General features: G+C 36.7%; 1 protein-coding gene across 1 annotated transcript; it reads left to right on the forward strand.

The window, feature by feature from the left end:
* Positions 1-981, forward strand: LOC311606785 (olfactory receptor 10AG1-like; the record flags this gene model as incomplete). Its single annotated transcript, XM_084798198.1, has 1 exon — positions 1-981. The coding sequence occupies one exon, from the start codon at positions 1-3 to the stop codon at positions 979-981; it is 981 nt and encodes a 326-aa protein (XP_084654324.1).
* Between the last annotated feature and the right edge of the window lie 10,132 nt (positions 982-11,113).

Here is an 11,113-nt window from a genome sequence, read left to right on the forward strand (position 1 = left end):
ATGGAATTTGTTTTATCTACAGATGAAAAGAAAATTATAACAGAAAATTCAAATACTACAGTTACAGAATTTGTTCTCTTAGGATTTTCTGATGTCCCTCATCTCCAGTGGATGCTGTTTGGGATATTTCTGCTTATATATTTGTCTATTCTGATCTGCAACAGCATTATAATGCTAATAACAAGAACGGACCCTGCTCTGCAGACCCCTATGTACTTTTTCCTTAGCAACTTTTCTTTTGTGGAAATCTGCTATGTAACGGTCACCATCCCGAGGATGCTCATAGACCTTTACACTCAAAAAGGGACTATTCCCTTGTTGTCCTGTGCTGTACAACTCTGTTTTGTCATCATGCTTGGAGGCATGGAGTTCCTCCTCCTGACAGTCATGGCCTATGACCGTTATGTGGCAATTTGCAATCCTCTGCACTATCCCCTGGTCATGAACAGCAAGGTCTGTGTGCAGCTTGTGGCTGCTTGCTGGATTTGTATTATTCCAGTTGTGACTGGACAAACCTACCAAATTTTCTCTTTGCCGTACTGTGGATCTAACAAGATTAATCACTTTTTCTGTGACATTCCTCCACTACTCAAGCTTGCTTGTGGAGACACATTTGTGAATAACTTGGCAATCTACGTTGCTTCAGTGGTGTTTATCATAGTTCCATTTCTATTCATCATTGTCTCCTATGGCAAGATTATCAGCAGCATTCTAAAGCTGTCATCGGCTGGAGGAAGGTCTAAAGCCTTCTCCACCTGCTCATCTCATCTGATAGTTGTGGTTTTATTCTATGGAACAGCTACTATCACATATGCACAACCAAAATCACATCAATCAGGAACCTCGGGAAAACTGCTGTCTCTTTTCTACACCATTTTGATCCCACTGTTGAATCCTATTATATATACCCTGAGGAATAAGGACATCATGGTAGCACTGAGAAAACTGCAAGCTAAGTTATCAACATATGGGAACACTTAAAATTACACAAATATTTCTTTGTATGTTTTATATGTAGGCCCAGCACAATACAATTATAAATAAATTTTTGCAATATTCAATTATAATAATTACCATTATGTCTCATGTCAAGTAACCTTTGTTTGACTAAATTTATTTAAGTGACCCTATGGAAATAGAGAAAGAAATTTAAAATATCTTTACTTTCAGGAGTAAGCATCAGGGAGTAGGGTATAATGAGCCTCCACCCTTAACTGAGGAGCTATTTGCCATCGGAGAGAGGAAAAAAAAATTAATATTCTTAAGGACATAGTGGCCTAAGATGGTTCTATCCAACCTGAAGGTATTTAAAATTAAAGGTTACTAAATTGATGGCAGGTAATAAAATAAGGATATATCTTGGAAAAGTTAGGAGATGAGTTATGTGATGAATGTGATAAAATACATTACATAAAATTGTCAAATAATTACATAAAGTGTGTTTCATGCATGCATTTGTGCTGAGTTCAAATTTACTTCTTAACTCTTGTTGATTAATAGCTGAGTTGTATTCCATAGTGTAAATGTACAACAGTTTCTTTATCCATTCTTCTACTGAGGGACATTTAGACTGTTTCTAGGTTCTGGCTATTATGAATAAGGCTGCTATGAACATGGTTAAGCATATGTCCTTGTTGAGTGCTGGAGCATCTTCTGGGTATATTCCAAGGAGTGGAATAGCTGGGTATGAGGAAGCCTTATTCCCAGTTTTCTGACATAGTGTCACATAGATTTCCAAAGTGGCTGTACTAGTTTGCATTCCCACCAGCAATGAAGGAGTGTTCCTTTTTCTCCACATCCTCGCCAGCATGTAGTGTCACTTGAATTTTTGATCTTAGCCCCTCTGATGGGTGTAAGATGGAATCTCAGAGTTGTTTTGATTTGCATTTCCCTGATGACTAAGGAGGTTGAGCATTTCTTTAAGTGTTTCTCAGCTATTCGATATTCCTCTGTTGAGAATTCTGTTTAGTTCTGAGCCTCATTTCTCAATTGGGTTATTTGGTTTGGTTTGGTGGTGTTTAATTTCTTGAGTTCTTTATATATTTTGGATATTAGACCTTTGTCAGATGTAGGGTTGGTGAAGATCTTTTCCCAGTCTGTAGGCTGTCGCTTTGTTCTGTTGACAGTGTCTCCTGCCTTACAGAAGCTTCTCAGCCTCATGAGGTCCAATTTATTAATTGTTGACCTTAAGGCCTGGGCTGGTGGTATTCTGTTCAGGAAGTTGTCTCCTGTGTCAATGTGTTCTCAGCTATTAAAAACAAAGAATTCCCAAAAGTTGTGGACAAATGGATTGAACTAGAAATAGTCATAGTGAGTGAGTTAACCCAGAAGCAGAAAAAGTCAAATGGTATATATTCACTTATATCTAGACACTAGCCCAAAGGCCATGTCCATGAAAATCTTCACTTACCTGGAAAGTGGGACAGAGGAGAGGACATCCTATTGGGCCTCTAGGTGCGAAAAGCATGGGAGAATAGGGAAATAGAAGGATCCAGAGGGTCTTGGAACCCTACAAGAAAATTATGACTGGTGCATCTGGCCCCGGGGTCCTGCTCAAACTATGGCAACAGCCAAGGACAATACGTGCAGTAAACTTTGAACTGCTACACAGATCTAGCCAATGGACAGGACATTTTTCACAGTTGAGAGGAGAGTGGGGACTGACTTTCACACAAACTCTGGTGCCCCATATTTTACCACATCCTCTGGATGGGGAGACCTGGTGACACTCAGAGGAAGGATAGCAGGCTACCAAGAAGAGACTTGATACCCTATGAGCATACACAGGGGGAGGAGGTCCCCCTCAGTCATAGTCATAGGGGAGAGAAGTAGGTGAAAAGTGGGAGGGAGGGAGGGAGGAATGGGAGGATACAAGGGATGGGATAACAATTGAGATGTAATATAAATAAATTAGTAAAATATAAAAAAATAAAAACTCTTGTTGATTATAAAGATAGTCAACAACGGATAATGTACGATTAAAAAAATAAAACAGGGAAATTTATTATGTTAAAATGAAGAGTTTCAAATCATGAGGTAGAATTACAACCGGTGGAAACAACCATGTTAAATCACCCAACTTGGAATCATCCAGCTAATGGCACAATGGATAAATTGAAAAACACATTGGTTATTTAATAAAAGTTTCCTTTTGGGAGATAATTCATCCTTACATGAACAAATATATAGTAACATTGGATGTAACATGAGATATAAAAGATAATATCTAGTAGAAAGGTTTGTTAGCAAAACTATCATTCCATTTTCAAAGACGTTAAGGCAGCAGGATGAAGACATTAAGACTAAACCAGGCACTGTGGTACACACCTCTGATCCCAGCATTCAGGGAGGCAAAGGCGGGGATATCTCTATGAGTTCTAGGCCATTCTGGTCTTCAATGCAAGTCCAGGACATTCATGGTGAAACTCTGTCTTGAAAAACAAAAACAAAAACAAAAAAACCAAGACTAGGTTTGAAACTACATTTTGGATTGGTGGCCTGTCTATTATACAGGAGACATTGTTTCTAAGACAAAGTAAATAAAAAGTTGATAAACAAACAAATAAACTTTAAGCAGGAAAAAAGAATATGCGATAATATATCACTCCCTTTCATATAATTCCCTTCAATAAATCATAAGTTTGTAACTCACAAAATTAAGTGCATAGAATGCACATTTTCAAATATAATGCATGTAAATTTCATGAAATTAGTATGAAAAATATTTGTACTGAAATAGTTTGATAAATCCATTATAATTTGGCAACCTTCCTTAAAGCCAAACAATTTTTTATTTATACGTACTACTTATATACAACTTCTAAAGAACATGTAATTATAGAATAAAACTTATCTGAAAGCTTCTTATACTCTATGTTGATGTTTTCATTGAGTCTACTGGATATAATCATATATATTATGAAAATGTATACGTGTACTAGATAGAGTTCAAAAAAGATGCAGATGTTTATACTGAATATCTAGTAAGGAAATACTACTTATATTAAAGCAGCACAATTTGAAACAAATTTTCTTTGTTTATACCTATGATAGATCATGAAAGAGGGAAAAAAGTTAGGTAACATATATTTGAATCAGAAAATGTTTAAGACAAAAATGTATAGAACTACAACTTCAGGAAATCAGAAGAGCACTGCTCTTATTTCTGTCACAGATATCCTGGCCGTGTCCCTTACGCTCTGACTTCTGCCAGATGCCTCTGGGTGTTCTTTCTCTTCTAGAATAAGTCCCTAAAACCACCCAAAAGAAAACAAATACTTCATTCCAAACAACTTATGAGGTGTAGTCCCGGGCCAGGGTCTCATAGCAACCCATGCTATGAGGAGTCCCACCTTGGGCGTGAAATGCAGTTAGAATTTAGAAAGAAACAGAAGCTAGCTCCCAGCAAAGAGAGCTTTGAAACTGCAGTTTCTGCTGGCGGGAACATCGACCTTGGTCCAGGAGACTCCTCAACTAGGGCCTAGCAACCCTAACACAGAAGGCCCTGGATATTTCAACTATGCTAAAATACAGGAAAAATACCTTAAAACAACCTGATGAATGTCATAGAAGTCTTGAAAGAGGAAATGCATAAATCCTTTCAAGAAATCCAAGAAAATTCAAATAGTAGAAGGAAATGAATAAAACTGCTAAAGTCCTGAAAACTGAAATAGAATCAATAAATAAATATAAACTGAGGGAATTCTAGATGTGAAAATGTAGGAATGCTAACAATAAAGACAGAGGAAGACTTCTCCAAGAGACTACAAGAGATGAAAAAGAGAATCTCAAGTGTTACATATATGATAGAAGAAATCAATACATTAGTCAAAGAAAATGTTAATTCTAAACAAACAAACAAACAACAAAGAAACTCCTGACCCAAAACATTCAGAAAACCGGAGACGCTATAAAAAACCAAGCCTACAGAATGATAAAAATAGAAGAAGGATAAGAAATTCAGCTCAAAGTCTCAGAAAATATTATCAACAAAATAACATTTCAACATTTCTTGAACCTAAAGAAAGAGAAGCCTATAAAGGTACAAAATGCATGCAAACACCAAATAGACTAGACCGTAAAGATAGTTCCTTCAACAAATAACAATCAAAGCACCAAACACACAGAACAATAAAAAGAATATTATAACCTGCAAGAAAAATATCAAGTCACATATAAAGCATTATAATTACATGTGACTTTTCAAAGGAGACTGTAAAAGAAAGGTCTGTACAGCTATTCTAAGAGTCTAAGTGACCACAGATGCCACCCCAGACTACTATAGCCAGCAAAACATTAAATAACCATAAATGGAGAAAAAAGATATTCTACCATAAAACTGATTTTAAACAGTATTTATCTACAACTACAGTACTATAGAGGGTTTGAGAAGGAAAATTTCAGCCTAAAGAGGTGACTACACCCATGAAAACAGAGTAAATAAATAATCTTAGAACAGGAATATCAAAAGAAAGGAAGCAAACACCCATTAGCACCAACACCAATATGAAGAAGAAGAAGAAGAAGAAGAAGAAGAAGAAGAAGAAGAAGAAGAAGAAGAAGAAGAAGAAGAAGAAGATGACAGAAATCAATAATCAATATTCAATCCTATCTCTCAGCACCAGTGGTTCCAATTCTCCAATAAAAAGACATAAAATAACAGATTGGATGGGAAAACAACATCCATCCTCCTGATGCATTTGGAAACACACCTTAATAGCAAGAATAGAAATTATCCCTGGGTAAAACATTGCAAAATTATTCTAAGTAAATAGACCCAAGGGCAAGCTGGTATAGTCATTTTAATATATAACAAAAGAGAGTTAAACCAAATCTATATGTAAGGAAACTACATACACATCAAAGGAAAATTTCACCAATGTAACGTTTCAATTCTTAACATCTTTTCCTCAAACCAAGTACACTCAACTTTGGAAAACAAAACATAACAAAACATTACTTCAGCTTAAATCAAATACTGGCCTTCTTACACTGATAAATGGAGAACTAATAGCAAAGTAGAAGGATCCAGAGGGTCCTAGAAACCTAAAAGAAGAACATTATGATAGGCAGATTTGGGCACAGGGGTCCCACGCAAACTATGGCACCAGCCAAGGACAACAATGGCCAAACTCATACCAATGGACAGGTCATCTCTACAATAACTAACTAAATAAAATGTTGTTTATAACTGATATTATAAACCAAATGTGTCTAACATATTTATAGAACATTTCACACAAACACGTCTTCCCTGTATACCATGGAGAGTTGTCAAAATTAACACCATACTCAGACAAAAGAAAAATCTTAGTAGACATACAAAAATTGAAATAGATATCCTCAGCCTAAAAGACAACCATGTTTAAAGGTAGATATCAATAGCATAATGTTTACAAACTCACAAAAACAGAACAATTCAATACTGAATTAAAAAATTTTGAAAGGACAGAACTTAAGAAGGATATTAATGATGTCCTACTACTGAAGGAAGATGAACATAAAACATACCCAAACCTATGACATGCAGTGATTGCAGTTCCAACAGGCAAGTTCTGAGCATTAAGTACCTACAGAAAAATGGAGAGCCAACATACTAACAAAATATGAGCAACATGAAGGTTTTAGACTAAAATGAGAAAAAAATCAAACCCAAAAGAACTATAAAACAAGAAGTAACCAAACTTGGGGCTAAAATCAATTTTTTAAAAAAGAAAGAATAATAATGACACAAAGAGTTTGTTCTTTGAGATAGTCAACCAGATAGATAAATGTTTATCCAAATTAACTAAAAGGTAAAGAATTAATATCCAAATTAAGATAATCATGAATATATTGTAGACATAATAACAAACACCAAGGATATCCATAAAATTAAATGGACATTAAAATTTTTACTCCACCAAATTGGAAAATCTAAAAAAAACGGATACTTTTATCAACACTTAAAACTCACCAAATGTAAGTCAAGATCAGATAAGTAATTTAAGTAATAGGTTTATAACCTCTAAGAGTAGTAATTAAAATTATTCCAACAAAAAAGGATTAACAGACAGCCTTATCTTAGAATTTAACTAGACTTTCAAAAAAGAGCTTATGCCAATACTCCTCAAATTAAACCACCAAATAGAAATAGAAGAAACATTTCCAGATTGTATTCCCTGAAATACAAACAACTGATAGATTTGACAATGAAAAAAAATTGCAGACTAATTTCCTCATGAATATAAATGCAAATATAGTCAATAAAATACTTGCTAACCAAATCAAAGAATTCATCCAAAGATTATCCACCATGACCAGAGATGAAGGGATAATTCAGTATAAGAAAATGACTAAATGTTATCCACCCTATGGACTAAAAGGAAAAGAAGAAGAGAAAAACAACAACAACCAGGCTAACAAACACACAAATAAAACACATGAGCATCTCATTGGATGCTAAAATGGCCTTTGGGAAATCTTGTCATAATAAAAGTCTTGAAAAGATAGTGGATACGAGGGACACATTTTCTTTTTTCTTTTGGGTTTTTGAGACAGGGTTCTTCTGTGTAGCCTTGCTGTCCTGGACTCCCTTTGTAGACCAGGCTGGCCTTGAACTTGCAGTGATTGCCTGCCTCTGCCTCCCAAATGCTGGTATTAAATGCATGCACCACCACAACAAGGGGCATACTTAAACACAATAAAGGCAGTGTAAAGCAAGCCTACAAATATCAACTTAAGTTGAGAGAACTCAAATCTACCACATTAAAATAAGGAACAAGACAGGTTGTTTGCTTTTGCAATACCTATGTAATATTGTACTTCAAGTCTTACCTCATGCAATAAGGCAGCTTAAAAAGATAGAGGGGATAATAATTGGAAGGGACCTATCAAAGTCTCTTTATTTTCTTTTTTTTAATTTATTTTTAATTTATTTTTAAATTTTTTTCCTTTATTAATTTATTCTTGTTACAGCTAAATGGTTATCCCATCCCTTGTATCCTTCCATTCTTCCCTCCCTCCCATTTTCCCCTTATTCCCTTCCCCTATGACTGCTCCTGAGGGGGATTACCTCTCCCTGTATATGCTCATAGGGTATCAAGTCTCTTCTTGGTAACCTGCTGTCCTTCCTCTGAGTGCCACCAGGTCTCCCCCTCCAGGGGACATGGTCAAAGATGAGGCACCAGAGTATGTGAGAAAGTAATATCCCACTCTCCACTCTACTGTGGAGAATGTTCTGTCCATTGGCTAGATATGGGTAGGGGTTTAACTCAAATGGTATATACTCACTTATATCTGCATATTAGCCCAAGGGGCATGTCCCACGAAAGCCTTCACTTACCAGGAAACTGAGACAGAGGGGAGGACATTCTAGTGGGACTCTAGATGAGAGAAGCATGGAAGAATGGCAAAGTAGAAGGATCCAGAAGGTCCTAGAAACCTACAAGTGGAACATTATGATAGGCAGATTTGGGCCCAGGGGTCCCACTCAATCTTTATTTTCATATATGTTAAGTGACCCTAAAGGTTCCACTGTGGAACACCTCCTGTTTATAAACACTTGCAGCAAAGTATCTGGATACAAAATTAACTCACAGAAATCAGTAGCTCTTCTGTATACAAACAACAAATGGACAGAAAAATAAATCAGGAAACAACACCTTTCACAATAGCCTCACAAAAATTGGAGGGACTCTAACTAAGCAAGTGGAAGATTTGTATGATAAAACCTTCAGGTCTTTATATAAAGAAATTGAAAATGATATAAGAAGATGGAAGGACTTCTCGTGTTCATGGAGGAATAAGATTAACTTAGTAGAAATGGCCATCCTATCGAAAGCCATGCACAGGTTTTATGCACTCATCAATATTCCAAAACAAATTTCCATAGATATTAAGAGAATGACTCTTAGCTTAAAATGGAAACACACATATATGAAAACACACACACACACACACAAACACACACACACACATACACAGAACATTTTTTGGAATATGTATATCTTCCATTATTTTTGAATTATTCATGTAGAAACCTGAATAGTGAGTACCTTCACTAATTTTTTTGTTTTTGCCACACTATACTGAACATTATTGGATGCTTTTGAAGATTTCATCGTTTTTATTTTTCTGAAAAAAGTTATTTTGAGTTAAAAGGTCTTTACAGTTGTGAAGGGGAATAATACTTTTTAAAACATTTAACTATTTTCTGTATTATATTTTTATTCTGAACCCTTTATGTTTTTAATTAAAGACATTCAGTTGGTATTATTAATAACCTCAAGGGTTGGCTCTCTCCCATGGGGTAGGTCTCAAATTGGGCAAGTCATTGTATGGCCAGTCCTTCAATCTCTGCTCTGTCTGTATCTTTGCACCTCTTATTGGCAGGGCAAAGTTTTGGCCAAAGATTTTGTGAATGAGTTGATGCCCCCTTCATCTGCTGGAAGTCATGCCTAGCTATAGGCAGGCAGGCATTTCTGTCTCTGTATCCCCCACCACCAGGAGTCTCAACTGCAGTCACCCTTGTATCTTCACAGGAGCCTACCACATCTTAGGCCTCCAGCTTGTCCCACAATGTCTCCCCATTGGTTTCCTGTATATTTCCCAACCCTCACCTTCTACCTACTCTACCCACACCTTGTCCCCACCATCATTTCCCCTCCCCCATGCAATTGTCTGATGTCTAATTTATTTCCTCTTCTGACTGAGATCCATACATCCCCACCTTGGGCCCTCCTTGTAACTTAGCTTCATTGGATATGTAGATTCCAGTATGTTTAGCCTATATTATATGGCTAATATCCACTTACAATGGAGTACATGCCATTTATGTCTTTCTGGGTCTGGATTATCTTACATAGGGTGATTTTTTCTAGTTCTATCAACTGCCTGCAAAAATCATGATTTTCTTCTTTTTAATAGCTGAGTAGTATTCTGTTGGGAAAATGTACTACTTTTTAAACCATTCTTCAGGTGAGTGACAACTGGGTTGTTCCCAAACTCTGGCTATTATGAATAAAGCTTCTATAAGCACAGTTTAGCAAATGCCCTTGTGTTATGGTGTAGTGTTACTGGGACCCAAGCCCAGGACCCTTGAGGGTTGGGGTGAGCTGATGCAGAGTCAACAGCACAGACTCCTGGATTCAAGCAAGTGGCAGAAGCAGACTCTTATGGTGGAAATAAGGCATGCCTTTATAAGCCCCCTCCCAGTGTCCCATTGGCTCCCAAACTGTGAGCTCTCCTGTGGCTCCTCCTCCTTAGTTTCTACCATTATGTCATCAGTCTCTGGGCATGCCTGGGCATGTCTAGGCAGGTCTCAGTGCTACTCTACATAAAGGTATCCTTCTGTGCTTACCTAGTGCCAGGTGGGTCTTGTTCCTGCTCAAGGCAAGTCTTGTTCCTCCTACAATGTAGCATCTCTTGGGTACATGCCCAGAAGTGGTACATCTGGGTCTTCAGGAAGAACTATACCTAATTTTCTAAGAATGTGACAGATTGTTTTCAAAGTGGGTTTACAAGTTTGTACTCTCACTACCAAGGCAAGGGGGTTGGTTCCCTAGCTTTGCATCCTTGCCAATGTGTGCTGTCACTTGAGTTTTTGATCTAAGCCATTCTGAAGGGAGAAAGATGGATTCTCAGAGTATGGACACTTGATTTTTGAAAAAGAAGCCAAAACCATACAATGGAAAAAAGAAAGCATCTTCAACAAATGGTGTTGGTATACTGGATGTCAGCATGTGGAAATATGCAACTATATCCACATTTTTTACTCTGCACAAACTTAAGAATAAGACCTCACTACTAAATCAAATAGAGGAAAATGAGGGAATAGGCTATAACTCATTGGCACAGGATACAACTTCCTGGCTAGAACCATAACAGCTCATGCACTAAGATCAAAATTAAGCAATGGGACTTCATGAAACCAAATGGCCTGTGTAAGGCAAAAGGCACTGTTTATAGAATAAAACAGCAGCATACAGATTGGGACAAAAACTTCACCAAATCTGTATTTTACAGATGGCTAATATCCAAAATATATTTTAAAAACCCATGAAATTAAATACTAAGAAACCAAATAACCAAATAAAATAATATGCTTCAGAGTTAAACTGATAATTTTCAACAG

Source organism: Acomys minous (assembly GCF_964271855.1).
Source record: "Acomys minous genome assembly, chromosome: 10".
Lineage (NCBI taxonomy): Eukaryota > Metazoa > Chordata > Mammalia > Rodentia > Muridae > Acomys > Acomys minous.